General features: G+C 43.3%; 1 protein-coding gene across 1 annotated transcript; it reads left to right on the plus strand.

Moving 5' to 3' along the window:
* Window positions 1-1269: 1269 nt before the first annotated feature.
* On the plus strand, window positions 1270-22104 carry LOC140426037 (vitellogenin-like). The gene is made up of 35 exons (XM_072510337.1): window positions 1270-1445; window positions 1536-1559; window positions 1649-1800; window positions 2816-3067; window positions 3157-3318; window positions 3532-3680; window positions 3823-3970; window positions 4421-4578; window positions 5499-5664; window positions 7008-7133; window positions 7219-7437; window positions 8454-8671; window positions 8767-8864; window positions 9098-9222; window positions 9333-9434; window positions 9538-9657; window positions 9737-9908; window positions 10247-10331; window positions 10481-10666; window positions 11147-11297; window positions 11519-11741; window positions 12937-13091; window positions 14335-14646; window positions 15873-15926; window positions 16213-16359; window positions 16469-16681; window positions 16789-16931; window positions 17023-17161; window positions 17255-17384; window positions 17908-18100; window positions 19043-19134; window positions 20283-20374; window positions 20461-20611; window positions 20713-20874; window positions 21810-22104. Exons 1-35 carry the CDS (start codon window positions 1286-1288, stop codon window positions 21914-21916), a joined length of 5286 nt encoding a protein of 1761 aa, XP_072366438.1. The 5' UTR covers window positions 1270-1285; the 3' UTR covers window positions 21917-22104.
* The last annotated feature ends 1358 nt before the right edge of the window (window positions 22105-23462 follow it).

The following is a 23462-nucleotide window of genomic DNA, read 5'->3' on the forward strand; positions in this document are numbered from 1 at the left end:
CAACATCAGAAACACAGAATCCATTCTGTAGTATTCAGCGACAGTGTGTTAACGCAATGAATCAGGTTAGGGAATAAATAACGTGCGGACCGCTTCCCAATAACGTAAGCAAGTTCGAAAAAATACACAACATCCCAAATAAATGATTTGAGAATAAACAAAGTAACGGAGAGCCGCCAAATAAGCACTGTGCTACCGTGCGGGCGGCATGGTAGCACAGTGGTTAGCACTGTTGCTTCACAGCTCCAGGGTCCCAGGTTCGATTCCCGGCTTGGGTCACTGTCTGTGCGGAGTCTGCACGTTCTCCCTGTATCTTCGTGGGTTTCCTCCGGGTGCTCCGGTTTCCTCCCAAAGTTTAAAGATGTGCAGGTTAGGTGGATTGGCCATGCTAAATTGTCCTTCGTGTCCAAAAAAGTTAGGTGTGGTTACTGGGTTATGTGGATAGGGTGGAGGAGTAGGCTTAAGTAGGATGCTCTTTCCAAGGGTTGGTGCAGACGCGATGGGCCGAATGGCCTCGTTCTGCACTGTAAATTCTATGAAATAAGCATGTATATCTGTGTTTGTGAACACGCTGGTGCAAATGTGACCCCGAACTAATAATGAAGGCTATGATTTAATTTGATAATTGTGATGAACATTTCTGTTCTTGTGGTAATGAAGGTGTATTGTCTAACTGTTCTGGAGCTGCTGTGCTTAGGGGGGAATAAAACTAAGCAACTGTCGTAAAAATGATAATAACAACAGCAACCATACCAAACATTCGTTTCACCTCACTTGTCCCGATAAACTGTTTCCGTCAGCTTTGTCTCCAAAGGCAGAACAACGGGAGGCATCCAAATGTGAAATTCTCCAAGAATTAATTGTGTAAATATTCCTCCAGTTGGTAATTACGCCTTTGAAGCCTGAATGAGATGGGTTGTCTCTACTTGCCTACATTGTGTTCTTTTTAAAAATCCAGTGTGACCCAAAGCAAATTTCGAAAAGTCAGCAAATATTTGACTGATCGACCAAAACATGTGTCACATAGTCATTGCACCACTAAGGGCAAGTTCATCTTGATCTTCCCAGGTCATCACAACCTGGGCAAAGAGATTAAAACCATGCCAAGCCACATCATCAAGTGAATTTTGATGCATTTATAGTAATTTTTAACAATAATATCTCATGATTAATTAACAAAATCTGTTTGCGGCTGTTACATTTGTAACGAGAATGAAAGGATATAGTTTTCATAGCAATAGAAAAGAGGCATTTTGCCTTTGGAACATGTTTCAGACAAATAATCATGGACTTTGACACAAATAAAAAGTGGATTGGTCAGCAAAGTGAGGATTTCAAGTGGTCACCTGACACACAGCGACGGCTATATATTTGGAGTCCAATGCAAACTGAATTCAGATTCAACATGAAGGCTCTTATCTTCTTGTTGGCTCTCGCCTGTGCGGGTAAGTCAAGACATTGAAGATTTTCCCCATATTTTTTAAATCAAGTCTTTGAACATTTTGTGCTCACTTTTATTTCTTCTTCGTTTCCAGGGAGTGACCATGTCAAAAGATACAGTATGTATATTTCTTCTTCTTCAAACACTGTGAAACTTTAATTTTGTATTCTGCAATTTGATAACCCTTTATTATTCCAATTTGCACAGATCCCATCTTTTCTCAAAATCAGTTACATATTTACAAGTACGATGGTGTGATTCTGACTGGGCTGCCGGAGAAAGGCTTGAACAGAGCTGGTATCAGAATAACCAGCAGAGTGAGAGTCAGAGGTCTAGGATCAAATCAGTACCTTCTACAAGTAAGCACATTTATGAACTTTTCTGCAATATTCGTTCAAACAAGAAAGTATTCAACTCAAGGGATTGCGTTGGTTTCATAAGCCATGAGAGTGAGTTTTCCATAAAACGGAAGAGTAAGTTGCCATCTTCAGGTTAGACCTGAACTTCTTAAACAGTGGTTCTGCACTCAATACTATCAACAGTGAGTTTGTAACTGTAACACTGTGATATCCTTGAAGATAAGGATGAAAAGTGGAAGTGGGGCGATAGGGACACGTGCCACTGCCACAAGTGGTTACACCCTCGCTTTCCAGATCCCAGCCATGCAGAGGAACAAAGCAAACCTGTTCCTCTCCCTCAGGAAGTGAAAGCGACAACAGTATGTTCCTCTGGAAATTCTTCTCTTCAAGAAATCAATTGAAACAGGAACACATAGGTCCAAATGAAGAATATAGTGATTCACTACCTGAGTGGAGTATCTCTAATCAAGTGCATGAGGGAGAAAGGCACAGGGTATATACCAATAAGGTTAGATGATAGAAGTTAGAGTGGAGAATCAACAGCAGCACAGAACTAGTTTGCCCAAATGACCCATTGTGACGCTCTAATTATTGTGCATATGTGTTTAAAAGCTGTGGTCTCTGCTGGGATTGATAGATACCAGACATCGTCATATCCACATTTTGGCTGGATTACTATTCAGGTTGAAAGTTGTCAATACATTGACAATGCATTGACAGTGGGCCCAAGGAAATCATTTTTGAGCAATTGCTAAACCTAGCTTGGCACCAGACTGGATCTGTCCTCCATGTCCTGCCAATGCAGCAATGCAGGAGATCAGGCAAAATGCATAAGATTCAGACTTGAAGGATTGGAGAATGCTGGTTTAACTGTAGAACTGGAGACAATTATTGGCATCTGATGTCAAAATAAAAAGAAAGAAAAATCTAATTGTCCCATTAAACAAGACCGTGGGGGGTGAGCAATGTAATGGCATGCACACTGCTTTCATTGCCTGTTATATTTTAATCTCAGCTTGAAAATCCTCAACTCCAAGAGCTTAATGGAATTTGGCCCAAAGACCCGTTTTCCTCACTCCGCAAGTTGACGGAAAGGTGGACTCCACTCCTGACCAAACCTGTGAAATTTGAGTACACAGATGGCCGAGTGGGAAATATCTTTACCTCTGAAAATGTACCTGAAGATGTCTTGAACATCCACAGAGGAATCCTGAACATTTTGCAAATCACTATCAAGAAATCCCAAAATTTCTACGATTTACAAGAGGTACTTTTGCTTTTCTTGTTTACAGAGTGAATACTTCATTGACTTTTGCTTCCTGTGTCTCACTCAATAACTCAAATGTAATTGTTTAGGCTGGAATTGAAGGAATCTGCCATGCAAGGTATATAGTTCAAGAGGACAAGAGAAAGGAACGGCTGATCATAACAAAAGCCAAAGACTTGACCAACTGCCAGGAGAGGGTTCTGAAGCAAACTGGTATAGTCTACACTCAACTCTGCCCTTCCTGTCAGCAGGTATACTTCTCATCATCAATTCCATCTCAAATTATTCCAAGTTAGTTGACAATAACATTCGGATCATTGTAGATTCAGATTAATTGCCCCAGCCTAAATAAAATGCATTCATTTCCAAGGTGGGTTGGGTTGTTGGACACTGGATATTGTTTTCTGTAACTATCAATAGAACTACACAGATTGGTAACCATGGTGATGTTTTCCTATCATTAGAGAGGCAGGAATATTCGTGCATCAGCTGCTTCCACCATTGTCCTGAAACCCACCGCACTTGGTGCAATTATTCAGGAAGCTAGAGTTCGAGAAGTGCATCAGTTTACACCTTTCCATGAACTTGATGGAACTATTCGATTGGAGGCAAGGTAAAGATTTGGATGTTGTGCCAATAATTATCTTTTTTCGAATCATTCTCATTACTTCTTCCATTCTATTTCTTAACTGTTTGACTTTCTTTCATTCTCATATTGGTCCTGGGTTACCTCTGATGAACATTTTCCATTACAGACAAAGTCTTATCTTGGAGAAGATCACAACAGCGCAGATGGAACAAATACCAGACATGCAAAATCGACGAAGTTTGCAATACCGCAGTGAGAGAAATGTTCTCCAGCAGCCATTCAGACTGCTGAAGGACCAAAATGTGATCACCCAGGTGAATATATTTTTACTTTTTTTTTCAAACCATTCATGGAATGTGTGGACTCCGGTAAAGCCAGAATTTATTGCCAGCCTCTAACTGCTCTTGAGAAGGACCCAGAAAAAGTGAAGGAATGGTGAAATGGTTTCAAGTCATGATGTCGTCTGGCTTCAAGGGGATGTTGCCATGTGCCTGCTATCATTGTTCTGGGTTGTAGAGATTGCGGATTTGCAAGGTGCTATCGAAGGAGTCTCAGTGTGTTGCTGCAATGTATCCTGTAGATACTACACACTGCTGCCACTGTGAGACCCTGGAGGGGATGAGAAGGTCAAAACTGCTCAATGAGTTGTCAAAGTGGCTGCTCTGTTTTGGATGGTATTGGGTTTCTGGAGTATTGTTGAAGTTGCATTCACAAAGGCAATTCTTTTCCGTAATTTCATGGAGTTTCTTCCTTTTCCTGCATAGATAAAAGATACCTTGAATCACATGGCTCAGCACAATGCGCAGGATGTCCATGCCGATGCACCAGCTAGACTCATGCAGCTTGTGCAGCTGCTCCGTGTAGCTCCACACAGAGCCTTTTCTGAAATTTGGAGCTGGGCTAAGACTCAACCTGAACCAAGGTACCTTCACAAAAGAGCATAAAGATTACATTTGAAGTTGAAAGTTTTCGCTAAATAGACCTGCTTTGCTCCCGTTTACTGATGGGAAGTTTTCTCCTGATGGTTGGCCTGCCTGTGAGCGGTCATTGAATAAAATGAAATGAAAAAATTAAAATCGCTTATTGTCACAAGTAGGCTTCAATGAAGTTACTGTGAAAAGACCCTAGTCACCACATTCTGGCGCCTGTTCGGGGGGGCTGGTACGGGAATTGAATCCGCGCTGCTGGCCTGCTTTAAAAGCCAGCTATTTAGCCCTGTGCTAAACCAGCCCCTCGAGATTCTCTTCCTTCCGCCATCATCACGATATTTACTTGGTTCTGCAGTTGGATATGGCTCGTTAAGCTGGGCAATGGGTCAGTTGACTAATGGCTCTGACACCAGGGAGTTTCTGCTCCCAAGTTGTATAATCCATGATGGTCAGAATGTTTTTCTCTATGCGGAATAATGTTCCATGAGGCAACTCTCAAACCAGACAAAGAGGATGAGAGAGCTGGTGTGGGATTTGGGAATGTTTTGCCAGTTCAATGACAATTCCGCCTCCTCAGATGGAGTTAGTCAATGTTGGATCTTCCACATTACATTGGTGATGGATTAATGAGCTCCCGCACAATTTCCCGCCAATGAAGATGTAGACCAATCTATTATCGGGCTTGGTGTTTGGTGCAGTCCTATTCATTCATTCTTGGGGAATGTGATGTGTCACAAGTTCAGCATTTGATTACTCATCCTAGTTACTTTGGAAGAGCGGTGGTGAGTTTCATCTTGACCTGGTGCAATCTAAATGGTGAAGGTGCCGCAGTGTTAGGAATACCAGGATTGTGATATTAATGTGGCGCCTGGAATGGGAATGACTGGAAACTGACTTTGTCTCCTCATTCTAGGCGCTGGCTCCTTGAGGCTATTCCTGCCATCGGGACGATAGAAAGTTTGAAATTCATCAAGAGCAGAATTCAAGAAAGTGAAACACTCCGCTCGGAAATTCTTCAGGCTTTAATTCTAGCATTGCACCAAGTCAAAACCGACCGAGATGTTCTAACTACAGCCAGGGTGAGTTTTCACTGAATCTACCCTTTGTTTCAGAGTAAAATGAATTCCATTCCTGGATTGTGGAGATCTCTGGCTAGAAAAGCCTTTACCGCCCATACTAGGAAACCAGAGAACCAACGAAACGTTACGGTGCACAAAGAGGCCATTCAGCCCATCGAGGTTGGCGTGGTCCAAAAAGAGAAAAAAGAAACTGACCACTCATTTTAATTCAATTTCCCTGGTCAGTAGCCTCGCAGATTCCATCATTCAAGGTGCAGATCCAGGGACCTTTTCAATGAGCTGTGTCTTTCAATCACCAACTGGAGCAGTGAATTCCAGATGCCCAGGACCCTCTGGGAGTAAACGCTTTTCTTCAGGACCCCCTAATTGTTCCATCAATCCTATTAATAACCAACATATTAATGATTTAGTTGAGGGATAGAATTATATCTCCAAATTTGCAGAAGACACAAAGCTGGGTGGGAGGGTGAGCTGTGAGGAGGATGCAGAGATCCTTCAATGTGATTTGGACAAGTTGAGTGAGTGGGTGAATGAATGACAGATGTTGTATAAATTGAAAAAATGCAAGGTAATCCAGTTTGGCAGCAAAAACAGGAAGGCAGATTATTATCTGAATGGCCTTAAATTAGGAGAGGAGAATGCTCAATAATACCTGGGTGCCCTCGTACACCAGTCACTGAAGTTAAGCGTGCAGGTGCAACAAGTGGTAAAGAAGGCCTTCATAGCGAGAGGATTTTAGTACATGAGCAGGAATGCCTTGCTGCAACTATAGAAGGCCTTGTTGAGGCCACACCAGGTATGCTTTCAGGAAGCAGTTAGATATAGCACCTGGGCTGTAGGAGCTCAAAGGATCTGGGCAAATGCGGCATTAGGCTATTGAGTTGGATGATCTACGATGTTCATAATGAATGGTGGAGCAGGCTCGAAGGGCCAAAAGGCCTACTCCTCTCCTATTTTCTGTCTGGGAACAGACCTCTCAGCTAGGCATCAATTTTGATGTTTTGAGGTCACCAATTGATGGAGCCTTTCACACACAACCAAAATGGCGTGTGGCTGGAATGGCCAATGGGTCAAAGGGGTTGTGAAAAGCAGGATTCCTTCTCCAAAAGAAACACACTGAAGATTTCACAAAAATCTGACAATGTCATGGTCACTTTCAGAATACACAATTGTTAAATTAATTTCATATCGTGCAATCCGTGGGAATTTGAAGTAAATTCTCTGGATTACGTGTCCTTTACTAGAAACACTGATGGAATCTATTTCCCAAGCACGTTTCCACTTTCACCAGGGTGACCTTTGCTCAGTGAATATAAAACTTCTCATTTGCTTTCTCTGTGCAGGAAATCATGGAGCTTGACCAAGTGAAACGTTGTCAACTTACTCGCAAACTTACAATTCTTGCATATGGTTCCATGATCTTCAGAAACTATGCAGAGAAGCCAGTTTGTCCCGAAGAGATACTGAAAGTAAGTTGCTCCTCATCCCTCTGTCTGCCCCGTGTGCCTGTGTTTGTGACTTCTGCGCATGTCCTAACTGAGCCTTGTCTTCCAGCCCATCCACAGCTTACTCAGCGACGCCGGCAACCGTCCCAATGATGAGGACATCGTTTTGGGCCTCAAAGCGATCGGCAATGCGGGACAGCCGGCCAGCATCAAGAATATCGTCAAACTATTGCCTGGATTCGGCACGGCGGCTGCCAATCTGCCACTGAAAGTCCGGGTTGATGCTATCATGGCGCTGCGCAACATCGCCAGGAAAGACCCACGGACTGTACGAGAACCTGCTGTTTGTTTTCCTTCTCATTTGATGTCAAATTGATTTCGGTTTCAGGTTATTTCTGAAACTGACCACAGTTAACATGTTAAATCATTCATTCAAAATTCGACAATTCGACACAGGGAGGGCGACACAATAATGGGTGGCATCCCAGTCCACAAATGTTCAGGATATGTGGATTGGCCACACTAAATTGTCCCTTAATGTCCATGGATTTGCTGCTTAGGTGAGATTACAGGGTTACTGGGATAGGACGGGGGGAGTGAGCCGAGTTCGGATGCTCTTTCAGAGGGTCGGTGCAGACTGAATGTGACAGTCTGCACTGTCAGGATTCTATGCTCGCCCCAGATTGAATGGAATCCAATTCAGCAGCTTGATACTCGAGCCAAAGTCTATTTCCACCTGGGACTGGATTTGTTTATTTTCACATGTACCGAGCTACAGTGAAAAGTATTTTTCTGCGAGCAGCTCAAACAGTTCATTCAGTACATGAAAATAAAAGAAAAAGAAAATAGGTAATAGGGCAACACAAGGTGCACAATGTAAACACATAGACACCGGCATCGGGTGAAGCAAACAGGAGTGCCGTCTTAATCAGGTCAGTCCATAAGGGGGTCATTTAGGAGTCTGGTAATAGTGCGGAAGAAGTTGTTTTTGAGTCTGTTCGTGCGTGTTCTCAGACTTTTGTACCTCCTGCCCGGTGGAAGAAGTTGGAAGAGTGAGTAAGCCGGGTGGGTGGGGTCTTTGATTATGCTGCCCGCTTTCCCCGGCAGCGGGAGGTGTAGATCGAGTCAATGGATGGGAGGCAGGTTCGTGTGACTGGCTGTGTTCACGATGCTCTGAAGTTTCTTGCGGTCTTGGGCCGAGTAGTTGCCATACCGGGCTGTGATGCAGCCAGATAGGATGCTTTCTATGGTGCATCTGTAAAAGTTGGTAAGAGTCAATGTGGACATGCCGCTCCATTCCGCTTTCCCACTGTTAAACTATTCTTTCTAATCTTCTGTCACAAGGTACAACGTATTGCTGTACAGACATTCCTCAACCGAAAGAATCATCCCGAGGAGCGAATGGTGGCCTGTGCAGTACTGTTCGCGACCAAGCCACCCCTGACTTTAGTCTCCATGGTGGCGAACTCACTGCTAACCGAGACCAGCCTGCAGGTGGCCAGCTTCACCCATTCGCACATCAGGGCTCTGTCTAGAAGTTCTCTTCCATCCATCAATTCGCTGTAAGTAGACGGACTTGCCTCTCTGCGATTCCAGCTCATTCTCGGGTCAGTCAGTATTAACTGCCAGTGTTTGATAAATGTCTTGCTTCTCACAGGGCTGCTGCCTGCAATCTCGCACTCAACATCTTAAGTCCCAAACTTGAGCAACTTGGTCATCGCTTCAGCAAAGTTTACCGTGTGGACACATTTATGTGTAAGTATGGTGCCCCCAGGCCAGGGGAGGGGGTGTTAGCAATGGCTTTAACACCTTCTAACAATGACAGAAATAACATTTAATTATTTAACTGGAATAGGTGTATTACCTTTGAATTTTTCCCTTTAAAATAGACAATAAGGTGTTTAGATTGTACAGCTATGCTGATACAATTACTGTTTTGAGAGAATATACAGACATCCTTGTCTAATTGTTCTATCCTTGTGATGTAGACCGGATGATGGCGGGAGCTTCTGCTAAACTCCTGCTGTTTAAGAATTCCGGCAGTATCATTCCCACAGCACTGCTGGCCAAGGTCAGAGGTCATGCCCTGGGAGGCTCATCGGATCTGATAGAGGTAATGTTCCACTGGACTGAACCAAGGAACCCCACACGCTTGTGAAGCTATCACTCCAGTTCATTGTGCAGACAGTTCTTTCTCACACTGTTTCTTTCTCATCGATAAAGGTTGGCTTACGAGCAGAAGGTCTCCAGGAGATCCTGATGAAAGAACGAGCACCAGATCTCAGGAAAACTGAGAGTAAATCTATTCGACGCATCCTAAGCAAGGTGAGAGCAGTTCAACATGGCAGCTCATAAACAAGTAGATTCTCTGCTCTCATGTGGTTCAGTGAGAATTGTGTATTGATTCCTGATACTTCCTCTTCTCCAGTTTATCAATTGGAAGGAATTGCCAGAAGAGACACCTTTGGCTTCAGCATACTTGAAAATTTTTGGACAAGAGTTAGCTTTCGCTCAACTGAGAAAGGAAGACCTTGATGCAATTAGACAGGTACTGAACCAATCAGTAAAATAATATATTGATGAACTGACGCCAGAGTGGTCAGTGATTTGTATATTTGCTTTTCCAGAGAATGTCGAGCCCAATAGACAGCTACATGAAAAAGCTTAATGAGGGAGTTACCTTCCATCCATCCAAGGCGCTGGTGGCAGCTGAGATGCGACAGGTTGTACCGACAGTGGTTGGTCTGCCAATGGAACTGAGCATCATTTCATCCGCTGTAGCAGTGTCCAATATCAGAGGTGAGAGTCTGAACGGATAATTAAACTCAAGACTGAAGTTTGCCTTCAGTTTGGGGAGTAACTGGCCAAGATGGTGGAATGTGTACAGGTCCTTCCCCACCTCTGACAATGTGAAATGGTGTTTCCTCTTCATGCTTCAGCCTTGTCACAAATTGACACAGATTACAGCTGATAAGAGTTCAGTGTCAGCCAAGCTCAGTGGCATGTGGAGTAATGTTAGAACCTTGGTAGAGAATAGAACCATAGAGTAATGTAGCACAGAGATAGGCCATCTATGAAATACATCACACACTGTGGATTCAACAAAGTCAGGATTTTCTTTCTCATTCTCCAAACAGTTGACCTTCGCTCCGACTCTCCCATTGGTAAACTTCCTCGGCTGCTCACTTCCAGGATTCAGCTGAATGCTCGCCTCAACCCAAGGTAGACACGTCAAGCTCTTTTGTTTACAGAACCATAAATAGTGTCACTGGAATATATCTTGACATGAATGATTATTGACTGCAGTGATTTATTCTGTTTCATATTCTTCCCGGGTCGGTGTATTGCTAATGCTTTCTGTAATGTTGCAGCGTGTCCATACACACCAGAGTCTTCATGGGAATAAATATGCCTCAGATCCAGTCAGGCGTGGAACTCCGAGCAAATGTCCGTTCAATTATCCCCGTGGGCATAACTGCAAAGATAAACTTAAAAGAGGGAAATTTCAGGATTGACACTTCCCCAGCCGATAAGGAGAACAGGATTTTATCCATGATGTAAGTAGACTACTTGAACAGCGTGAACCAGGTTAATAGACTCGAACAGGTTGATATTAAGAAGGAGGATGTGCTGGAAATTTTGAAAAGCATCAGGATAGATAAGTCCCCTGGGCCAGACAGGATATACCCAAGGTTTCTACGGGAAGTGAGGGAGAAGATTGCTGCGTCGTTGGCAATGATCTTTGCGTCCTCACTCTCCACTGGAGTAGTACCGGATGATTGGAGGGAGGCAAATCTGGTTCCCCTGTTCAAGAAAGGGAATAGGGAAATCTCTGGGAATTAACAGGCACATGGACAGCAGTAAATTGAAGGGGTGTAGGTTAGGTTGATCTTAGATTAGGATAAATGGTCGGCACAACATCTTGGGCCGAAGAGCCTGTGCTGTGCTGTACTGTTCTATGTTCTCTTGTTTGATGACCTGATAATAATTTGAGATTTGATTTCCTGATATTTCCTAACACAATATTCAATGTGCAGTTCCCAGGTGTATGCGGTTTCAAGAAATGTGGAAAATCTGTCTGCGGAAAAAATAACCCCAATTTTACCTTCCACTCCGGAAAGTCGAATTTCCAGACAACGCTTCAGGTCTTCATCCCGGTCATCCCGTGCAGCCAGCGCGAGAATTGCCGTAAGTCCCAATTGCTGCCAGTAACCTCATCAAACAGGCCATCCATTCAGGATTGCCTCGGAGCTGCTCATTCGCTTCATTTGTATTCGATGTTAATTCTCTTTTTCTGATCACCTGACACTAGCTCATTCTGCGTTCATCACTCCCGGCGTGTGGCAGTTCCAATGACATCTTGCTGCTCCTGTCTCACCAACATGTCCCATTTCCTCCTGACTCTACAGACACACCTGTCTCCAGAAACACTGTCTGACCAAGTGCCATGCTCCGAGGACGAACAGAGGCCACGCGTTCCCAATCGCTCATCCTATCGCTCCTGTGCAGAGGCAACAAAATTCGGCGTCAAAGCTTGTGTGGACGTCAGGATGGAGAACGCTCTTTCCTTCAAACATAGTCCATTGTACCGGCTGATGGGAGAACATACTTTGAACGTCTCGATTGCACCAGGTACAAACATGAGAAAGCACTTCCCCAACAGGCTCGGTGGATTGGCCATGTCAAATCGCCCCTCAGTGCCCAATGTTTAGGTGGGGTTACGGTGACAGGGCAGTTGGTATGGACTCAGGCAGTGTGCTCTTGCAGAGGGTCGCTGCAGACTCATTGAGCCGAATGGCCACTTTCTGCACTCTCGTGATTCTATGGATAGCTAATGAAGCCTGACAACATAACTGAATCAAAACTGAATTATGCATAAAATAATACCAGCATTGAATTCCGGGAATACAACTGGAAGAAACCGCCTTGTCATCAACCCCTTGCTTGTTGAGGTGCGGCTATTGGATGGGTCCAATTAACTGGTCTACTCATTATCATGTTGAGTCTCTGTCGATTTGGTAAGAGAGAGGACACAGCAATATCGTGCCCACTTACAGCTGCACAGAGATCCAACAGGAATTCAACTGGGATTGTAATTGTCCTTTTGTGGTCAATGGTCCTTGTTCTTTCTCCTAAATTGATGCTCAAAGAGAGAAGGCCTCCCAAGAACAACCCTGGCAAAGCTTGTCAATTTCACCTACTGTCACTTACAGGACTGTGCCGTCACAGGTCAGGTTGTTAACTTGACCTCTAACCAGCAGGATTGTCAACAGTAACCAGATTAACATTGAATGGGTTAGAGGTGTGATAGCCGTTGTTTAAAAAGAGCCAGGTGATCAGTCAGTATACAGTATAAATTGAAACCTTCTGCCCTTAAAACACACCTTCTGGCCCTCTGCAAATCACTATTAATGGGTAAATGGTCCTAACCAGGTGCGGTGCTGATTTTCAGTACTTTATTGAGACACTCAGTACCTGTCCATGATGAAGAAAGGTCAGACATGCTGAATGTTAAGCGATATTGCTGTCTTGAGGACTCGGTGGAGATTGCTCCTGAGTGAATAACCATCAGTGGGCTAGAGAGATGGTTTATAATGCAGAACAAGGCCAGCAGCGCGGGTCGAATTCCCGTACCGGCTGAGAATTCTGAATTCTCCCTCCGTTCGCCCGAACAGGCGCCGGAATGTGGCGACTAGGGGCTTTTCACAGCAACTTCAGTGCAGTGTTAATGTAAGCCTACATGTGATAATAAAAATATTATTATTTATTTATTTAACATCTCTTGTTGCAAGTGCTGCTCAATTAATGAGAAACCGTTTATTTCTAGTGACCTCGGACCCAGAAATTGAAAAGATTGTGCTGGAAATACAAGCAGGATCCAGAGCATCTTCCAAACTGATGCGACTTGCAGACAAAGAGTTAGGACCAGACAGAATCCGCAGCAGTGCCGAAAGACTGCGATTGATGAGACAAAGCTCCCTGGTACCTTCTCATTAATATATGTAGTGAAATATCACATTGCACCGATCACAGAATCCTGGAACGCTAAGATACCGTTAGTTAGGAAATCTGAAGCAAAGACATTCCCAATCACTCTCAAAATCTGAGCAAACAGTTAATGGTTCAAGTCCATATCATTTCTTCAGAGATAGAATGAAATAATCTCTGTTTCTCTCTCTGCTGATGCTCCCTGGCCTGTTGAGCGTTTACACAATTTTCTGCTTTAATTTGGGATTTTCAGTATTTTGCGTTCATGAAATTCTCCAATAGTTCAGTAGCAGAGAAACAAAGTATTTTGCGACATTGGAAAGGGTAATTGTCTGTGTACCAGTTCCGGATAGAAGAAAGAATTACACTAAATAATTGTCATCATGATCGCTAGTATGGCAGGCTAGGTAGAAATGGCCCACTCTTCCCTCAACCCCCTGTTATGGGCGAGGCATTTTCAGAACCCCAAAATGTATCATGGAGTTCAACCAACCTCTCCCTTTAATGTATTTGTTGCTTTTCCGAGCACACGGCTTTTCCCCTAAGTGTGGAATTACAATTATGGACACGTGGGTTTTTAAACACAAAACACTGTTTATTCCATGAACTCAACTTAACATCGTAAATAAACATTGGATCTCTTAACACCCCTTACTTCAAAGATAACTCAGAAAATATTGCAACAGTAAATACTTCCTTAAAATGTTCCTTCAAACTTATAAGAGACTTAACACCTTTAAACAGTACCACATCAGGTTAAAGGATATATATATTTTCTGTAGAATGGCAGAGATATATTAGCTTGGGTGACTTCAGCTCCAGCACCTTGCTTTCTTAATGCAGCTCTCTGGAAACCCACAGACACACCCACGCCGCTTTCTCAAACCTGGCTTTCCCCCTTCTAAGCAGGTCACAGCAAACCAGAACTTCTCAAGCTGCTGTCTCAAACTGGCTTTCTACTTTTAAACTGCTCACGGCAAAACAGCCAGGCACTTTTAAACTGCTCTCAGCAAAACCAGCCAGACACTTTTCAAACTAACTGCAAAACCAAACTAAACTGCAAAATGGCTGAACTGAGCTGAGCTCCACCCACTCTATGACATCACTGTTTTTTAAAGGTACATTGCTTAAACATCCATGTCTTAAAGGTATTCTCGCATGACACTCCTTTATCTGCTTTAACCTCCACAGTGAGCCATTTTTATATCAAAACCTTAAAATGCTGTTTTGTTCACAGCCTAGAATGCGCAACAGGACTTTGTCCAGTTCGAGCTCCAGCAGTTCCATGCAACAGTCAGGAAGACTCACCTCTCGAAGCAGTTCCCGTACAAGCAGTTCATCAGAATATAGTCAGCGGCGGCGAGATTCTAAAATAGTCCTTCCAAGTGGAAGAACAGTCAGCAGGAGGAGAGGCAGCATGAGGAGGAGGAGCAGCAGCAGCAGCAGCAGCAGCAGCAGCTTGAGGAGCATCAGGAGGTCACAACAACAGATAACCAGACGGACCAGTGGGACTTTGCGCAGTGGCAGGATATTGAGCAGTCGGAGAGAGGTAACTGCTGTTATCAGTGCTGCCAATAATTTGATCTTCTTATGCTGCGGCTGGGGGAAAAACACTTTCCATTTGAGTTAAGGTCTCCCTTCTGCTTTAGCAAGGCACCAACTTCAAACCCATACCCCGTTCTGATATTTCCCCAACTTCCAAAGTTACTCTCTATGAATAGGATTGCCAGGAAAGCAATTTATTTCTCAAAAGAATTTTCCAGCCCAGACAGACAGATGTTCCTATGTTGATAAGATATCGGAGCAGAATTAGGCCACTCGGCCGATCGGGTCTGCTCCGCCATTCTATCATGGCTGATATGTTCCTCATCTGCGACCTACAATGTTACAGACCAAGAGTTGGATTGCAAAATCAGCCAGAGCATCGCCTCCCTACAACACATTACCTAAGAGCAGGAGTAGGCATAACCCTTCAACCCATTACCAATTAAATAATCGTCTAACTCTTGAAATTTACTCACTGTCCAACATCCAGCACACTCTTGAGTAGCGAATTCCACAGATTCACAACCCTTTGGGAGAAGTAGTTTTTCCTAAAATCTGTTTTAAATTTGCTACCTCTTATTCCAAGATTATTATCTCTTGTTTTAGAATGTCCCACAAGAGGAGGCATCAGCTCCACGCCTACTTTATTCATACCGTTTAGCATCTTGTATACCTCAATTAGGTCTCCCCTCATTCTCCTAAACTCCAGATAGTACAGGCCTAAACTGTTCAATCTCTCCTCATACGGCAAACTCCTCATCATTGGAATCAATATAGTGAACCTCCTCTGAACTGCCTCCAATGCCACTACATCTTTCCTCAAATAAGGGGACCAAAACTCTGCACAATACTCCAGGTGCAGCCTTATATAATCCCTTTTCTTCAAATGCCAACATTCCATTTGCCGTCCTTATTATCTGCTACACCTGCATGCTCATTTCCTGTGACTGATGCACAAGGACATCCAGATCCCGGAGCACCCCGAACTCTCCCCCCATTGAAATAATAAGTTGCCGTTCCATTTTGTGGACCAAGATGCACAACCTCACACTTGTCCACATTAAACTCCATCTGCCACATTTTGGCCCACTCTCCTAACGTATTTATATCTATTTGTAAGGTTCTTATTTCCAGTCTCCCTGCCAGGGCTGGATTTAAACTAGGTCACCTAAAATGATGGGCCAACTATTCGTAAATCATCTGATTCGGTATTTCAATCTCTTTTCACAGTCAATAAGCCACCAACTCCTGGAACTCGCGTTCAGGCCATTGCAAGACAGCCGGGTAAGATAACACTCTGCTCGCACAGTTAGCAATTCTTCTTCTGTGACATGGACATTATGTAACGTGTGTAAGCCATATTGCCTGCATCACATTTAATTATTTGTTTTCTAAGAATGTGCTGCTTAATACCTCTATAGAACATTAATCATACTGACATTGAAACGTTTACATTTTCATCAATAAATTGAAATAATAAACATCAAGTAACTCACATAGTCAAAGGGAAGTGCAATAATTTGCTCCCTGCGTATTGATTGTCATCAATTTGCACTTTGATGTTGCTTAGTACACAGTCCGAAAGCAGTCAGCACGAATTCTCTCTGCTTCAACACATCGCTCTGGCTCCAGCCGTATTACCAGGATAGGACGTCGTTCTGGCTCAAGGGCAAGTCGCGCCAGCCACGGTTCATCCATCCTTCGATCATCTGAGCAGGTCTGTCGAGTAGTCGCTGTAGGAATGGTCCCAGAGGTTTTCAATGTTTGGGGATTTTTCAGCCTAGGTGTTTATTTTATATAATCTGCATTTGTGTTTCAAACTGCAGCGCTATTTGATTAGCAGAGTGGGCCCACCTTCCCTGGTTGTCCTTCTTCGATCTCGAAGGACCGACGGCACACAGCGAGGCTACCAGGTGACTGGTTACGTGAAGATGGAAACTCGCCTGCCGAGGGTACACTTGCGCCTGGTGGAACTGGATGAGAAGAGCAATTGGAGAATCTGTGCCGATGCAGCAATGCCCAGCTCACACAAAGTCTTGGTAACGGCCAACTCTCCAATCACATGCCTGCTTGCTGTAGACATTCTGAAATGCCGACAGGTAAAGTATCGCTTTGTCTCACTGTCATTTCTTTTGACATTCTCTAGACACAAGTGAGATGGGGTGAAAACTGTGAGAAATACAAAGTTTCCGTCAGAGTGTCGAATGGTCAGCTTGCAACACACCCAGCAGTGAAGGTCAAAATGCAATGGTCCAGGATTCCTGAGAGTCTGAAATATAATGCAAAAATGTGAGTATTCTGCAAACATCATTGTCTCAGTCTATTCTTCACTGTCCCTTATCCACAATACTAAGATCCAAAACAATTGTTGTCCAATCAGGGTTGGAGACTATATACCAGGTTTGGGTTATGCGTTAGGATTGTCTCAAACCTACAGACGTAATCCATCTCGTCAGATTACAGCACTGGTGGCTCTAACATCCCCACGTACAATCGATACAATCATCAAACTGCCCAAGGTATTTCTTTACGATTGTGTCACTGTGATTTTTTTCACTCAATGTCACATTTGTGTGCCTGCAGAATCATGAATCTTTGATTTTCTCTTGCAGATGACAGCCTATTATCAGGGTTTGCAGCTCCCTGCATCATTGCCCATGCAAGCAATAAGTGTACGGGTGCAGCAGAAAGGATTCAGCACCATAGCTGACATTCCAGACATGGTTCTGGCAACCAACCAACGTAATTAAAATTTCAAGTATCTCCTCTCCAGATTTAGCTGCGATGAGTTGTAGTGAAAACTTGCCATTATTTTAAGTCGAATCTCACGCAGAGAAGTATTGAAGTCCTGCCTGATGTTTTATATTTGTTCACCAACATGAGATGCTCAGTGGGCCCATCAGCAATGTTGGAAATGCCTCCTTCCAGTCCATAGAATGCCCATTGATCCGCAGGATGTTGGAACCAATCACGTGATTGTTGTGTAATTCCAAATATCAAACAGCAGTCGAGCGAGTATTATTGGCGTAGTGATGACATTATTCTGGTCTTGCTCTGCCTCCGATTTTAACAAATCTTAATTTGCTTATTTTAAAAAGGTTAACCAATCCCTCAGAATAATGTCCAAAGGAAGAATGGCTGACCATGTTAGTTTGAATCTCATCAATTATCATTGCTAGGCCTATGTATCCTGGAAGTAAAAATGTTTGACCTGTATGTTGGCTATAAAGTCATTATTTGTAAATATTATTTGATTGTTCTGTAGGTCAGTGTACTGTAGAAAAGGATATTATTCAGTCCTTCGATGAAACCAAATTGAAACATACGCTCGCGAATAGGTGCTATTATGTCCTGACCCAAGATTGTTCACCATCCACAAGGTTCATATTGATGATGAGGCGTGCTGAAATTGATCAGAGCAAAAAGGAAATAAAATTAGTGCTGGCATCCAACAATACGTAAGTTACATTATCTTTGATCTCCAATAGCTTTCATGTATATTTCTGGAGAACGTGATTATTTCATTGAAGAGGGAGTAACTTTATCAGACTGGTGAATGGCAGCTTTTCTGATCATTTAATACATCTGATATTTGCATGCCTGCAGACTGGGATCCATTGAAAAATGTATCAATGGGCACAGGTGACCAGACTACTGCAGGCTCAATATTAGTGATGCCAAGAGGCTATAAGGACACCACACTGCTCATGAGAATCCAAATGTGTTATTAAAGCTGGAAGGGCTGGAAAGATTAGTTAAAATTCATTAGGTTAACCATGATCTGAACGTGAAAAATACCCCTGTTTACCGACCAATCATCTGATTTCCTCCCACAGCTCCCACATGAGCAGGTGAGGTGGATTGGCCATGCTAATATGCCCCTTTGTATCCAAAGGTTCGGTGGGGTTATAGGGATGGGGTGGGGGAGGGGGGGAGTTGGCCTGGATAGCGTATTCGTTCAGAGGTCGGTGCAGACTCAATAGGCGGAATAGCCTCCTTCTGCACTGTAGATATCCCACGGAATTCCATTGCAACAAGGACGATATTTCAAGGAATTTCATTGCTAATGAAACAATTTTGGAGTACCCGAGAATGGTGAAGATGCAAGATATTTGTTACTTTCTTTCTTTACTACCAGCATCATTTTTCTGGCAAAGGGGAGAGAGCGATTTCACAATGGTGAGTAACTGAGGTCACACTGCATCTTTAGAGGGCAGGACATTAATCAGGGGATTCCTTCAGGAGAGTAATCAGCAGGTTGGCGACAATGAAGGGATAACGTGGGAAAAAGTGAGGTTAATTATCTGATTGCATATTTTGCACCGCACACTTTACATTGTTCAATGCCACAGAACGTTTATAGCTACTTTAACAGAGTCTGTGTGTCTGCTTTGAAACAGGATCATTGAAGCAATTCCTACACAAAGTGGAACAAAGCTGTTGGTTAATGGTGTAGAACGAGATCCGAGCCAACAGATTCCAGAGGTCTCTGGTGAGTAAATCTTCTGCTCCTACATAGGGGCAGCATGGTAGCACAAGTGATTAGCACTGTGGCTTCACAGCGCCAGGGTCCCAGGTTCAATTCCCTGCTGGGTCACTGTCTGTGCGGAGTCTGCATGTTCCCCCGTGCCTGCATGGGTTTCCTCCGGGTGCTCCGGTTTCCTCCCAAAGACGTGCAGGTTAGGTGGATTGGCCATGATAAATTGCCCTTAGTGACCAAAAAGGTTAGGAGGGTTTAATGGGTTACGGGTATAAGGTGGAAGTGAGGGCTTAAGTGGGTCGGTGCAGACTCGTTGGACCGAATGGCCTCCTTCTGCACTGTATGTTCCATGTACTTATTTGCCTTGAATTTAAATTTCGGAAATATCACACTATATGTTTGCACTGTTCACTGTCATCATGAATTGCACTATTTAATATGATAGGCCATAAAAACATTAATTGACAAAGATTCTCGATAAGTTATTTACACACTGAGAGGTTGTTTCCGCTGGTTGGTGAGTCGAGAACATCAGGGCAAAGTTTCAGGATATGGGGTGTATTATTGAGCAGAGAGGTGAGGAGAAATTTCTTCATTCAAAGGGTTGTGAATTTTAGAATTCGTTACCCCAGAATAATTTGCATGCTCCACCGTTGATTATATTTAAGGCTGTGCTAGACATATTTTTGGGACTCTGAGGATATGGAAGTGGGAGAGAAAGTGCAGTTAAGGCCAATGATCAGGCATGAACATGTTGAATGGAGCAGGAGGCTTCAGTACTCATACTCTTCCTTCTGGAGTTCAAGAGGTAATGTAGACTTAGTATAAAAAATAGAAGTATGTTAATATGGAAGATGCCTGTGAACATGTTTCCCTGTATTAAACTCAGTTCCAAAATTAATAGCACAACCGATCGCTATGGATTTGATTTACAAAGAAAGTAGCATAATATACAGTCATCATCTGCTGACACACCTCTTCAGTCTATGAGTTCTTCTCCAATTCTTCACTCAATGTACAGTTCAGTCACATTCTAAAATAAAAGTATCCAGTTTACAATCATTTTGTAGCTTGAAATTTCTTGGCTTTCCCCATTATCTTAATATTGTCAGAAGATTGAAGTCGCTGATTGGAAAAATGGATATCTGTCCTGTTTTTAGGTATCAATGTTCAGCAGAAAGATGCCGGAATTATTTTAGAAGTAAGATCAATCGGTATTGAGCGACTGTTCTTTGATGGAAACCGAGTGGAGGTACCTCAGGCTATTGAACAAATTATAACTTTAAACATTAACTCTGAATGTAGCTGGTAAACTGATTCCTCCCCCTCTGCGTGTAGATTGAACTTGATCAGATGATAAGTAAGACATGTGGTATTTGTGGACAAAATAACGCTGAGAAAAAAATGATGAAACCAAATCAAGAGGAAGCCAGAGATGTTGAGGATCTTTTTGAATCATGGACATATCCAGGGCAAACCTGCGCAGATGGTAAGAGAATCGCCACTCATTTTCAATCATGTTCTGTCCCGAAACCATCATCCCATCTGCATTTGTCCCACTGTGATAAACTGTATTTTGTTAAATTTCAGACTGCAAAGTGAGACGAGAATTTGTGCCATTAGGAAAAGTCATTGAATTCGAAGGACTGGAATCCAGATGTTACTCAGTTGAACCAGTGCAACGGTGCCTGGAAGGATGTGCACCCATTGAAACACGCTCTCAGATTGTCAATTTCCACTGTGTGTCATCCAGTAAGTGTGCAGCACTAATGTATATACTTTACACATCAACAAAATGCAACCTTTACAGAGGATTGCACAGGATAAACAGATCAGAAAGGGGTTATTCCCCTGACTAGTCCAGCCTGTTTATGTTGCGCTCGAGCTTCTTCCCATCTTTTCTCATTTGAATCTGTTATTGTAATCCTATATTCCTCTCCCACTCTATGTTGGTTAGTTTCTATTAAATACATGTTCACTTTACACTTCACCAACCTCCTGTGCTGCCCAGTTCCATCTTCTTATATTGACCACCCCTCGATTTGGTGTCAAGTACATTAAGCAGTCAGGGAATACCATTTATGATTGCAAAGAGTGAATTTCTCTTGTTTCAGTGATTGTTGTTATCTGCAAAGATCACATATCCCCACAAACCTTGAGATCATGTCGGTGATAAAGAATCAAAGCTGTGATTATCACATAACTCATGATTTGATATTACCTGAACACACATTGAAGCAATATTTTACTATTCGGTGCATTGTACTTTTGCATTTAAATTCCACATGCCCAAACGTTTAATATTTATTCCATTGGTTTGGCTTCCCTCCCGACAGCTGCCTGCCGAATGTTCCCCTTGGTTACAGCTGGGTCCAAATCATTGTATGTTTTTAAGGTGATAGGTGTTGTTCTTGAGGACTAAAGATATCACAGGGTATGGGGGGAAAGCAGAAACGGGTTACTGAGTTGGATGATCACCAAGATCATAATGAATGGCTGAGCCGGCTCGAAGGGTCACATGGCCTCCTCCTGCTCCTATTTTCTGTAATACCTGATTCATTTTGCTTGAGATCCGCATTGACACTGATTAAAATAATATTTACAGACATCGGAGAAATGGTCACATTTTAAATATATTAGTGTTTTACACTGATTCTCCTCTAACGCTAACGTTTTTCTGTTAACAGATTTCACTGTGAATGACTATACAGTATTCAGTAGGAAGTCTCCGGACGTGCGCCACTCTGTGGATTCCCATAGTGACTGCATGTGCAGCCGGTGCGCTGAAGCGTGAAGACATCTGGCTATCTTGTCTTCAAGGAGGACACATGAGCTCTATATTCATTTGTGAATTTGAAATAATTTGTAAATTGTAAATTCCAGGGTTCACAAGATGAACTCAGAGCACTGTAAATTTAACATTCTGAAATGTTCTTTCAAATGCAACAATAAAGTTTTTATTTCTCAGCAAGTGCAAAACAAGTTGTTTGAGTCATTTTTGTGCTCGGTTCGAATTGAAGGATTAGGAAAGTATTCTGTCTGTTACAGTCTGTGAGCCTGGACTATTTTCCCATTTTTCCCTTCTCTTCCTCAAGCCGTGTCGGGGCTCACTGTCAACAAAAGACACCTTTTGTTTCCTTGACTCCAGTTCCAGGAAATTGTTGACTTTCCAACTTCCCTTCCTGGCCTCCCATATTAATGGTCTTTGTAAAATGCTGCCCCTGCCGTGGGTATTGCACCCCCACCGCTTTCACAACCATAATTTCTCCCGTTTGTGAGACTTTGCTGCGAATACATTCGCTGCTGTATTCCGTTACTTAAGGATACCGGACATTTTTCCGAGCGCAACACTTTGCCTGGGGTGTTTGGAATTTCCTGACAATGTGGCAGGCGCCGCATAAATACACGATTGTTCATTCTCCTGGAAGAAGCTCAATAGATGTAATGTATTGATTGATTGGACAGAACTATTTCATAGTCAGGGTGGAAAGGCTTGGAAGAGATGACACAGGGAGACTGTCAAGACCGGTAACACAGCAATGTTTAGCGGATATAATAATAATCTTTGTTGTCACAAGTAGACTTACATTAACACTGTAATGAAGTTACTGTGAAAAGCCCCGAGTCGCCAAATTCCGTCGCCTGTTTGGGTACACGGACGGGGAATTCAGAATGTTCAAATTACCTAACAGCACGTCTTTCGGGACTTGTGGGAGGAAACCGGAGCACCCGGAGGAAACCCCAGCAGACACGGGCTGAACGTGCAGCCACCACCAAGCCGGGAATCGAACCTGGGACCCTGGATGTGTGAAGCAACAGTGCTACCCACTGTGCTACCGTGCTGCCCATATTGTGAAGCTTCAACCGAGAAACAGGATGGAGGGAACTGGGTATTCATTTTTGTCATCAAGACCTCACCATGTGTCCAGGAATGTTGCCATGGATAAGCATTAGATGTTGTTAAATATTCCTGAGTACAAGTTGTTTTGAAGAGATACGAATGGGAAGGGGCGGTATTGGGTAAGGAGAGCATTGTAGTCGTGGAGAAAATGGATGCCGCAGAGGGTTCAAGGCCAGCATCAATTTTATTAGAGATAAGGACCAAAAGTGGTGCAATTACCACCAACGAGTGAGAAGGTTGGAGAAGAACAATTCTGAAATGAAGTTACAGGGCGATGTATATGTTATAGAGTAGTTATAACAGGGGGAATTTAATTATCGAAATATGAGCTCGGATAGGGTTACCACAAAGGGTGGAGAGGGGCAAGGTTTCCGAAACTGTGTTCAGGAACATTTTCCGCAGCAGTTTGTGTCCACTACAACAGGAAGGGATGTCCTGT

This window comes from Scyliorhinus torazame, chromosome 7 (genome assembly GCF_047496885.1).
Source record: "Scyliorhinus torazame isolate Kashiwa2021f chromosome 7, sScyTor2.1, whole genome shotgun sequence".
Lineage (NCBI taxonomy): Eukaryota > Metazoa > Chordata > Chondrichthyes > Carcharhiniformes > Scyliorhinidae > Scyliorhinus > Scyliorhinus torazame.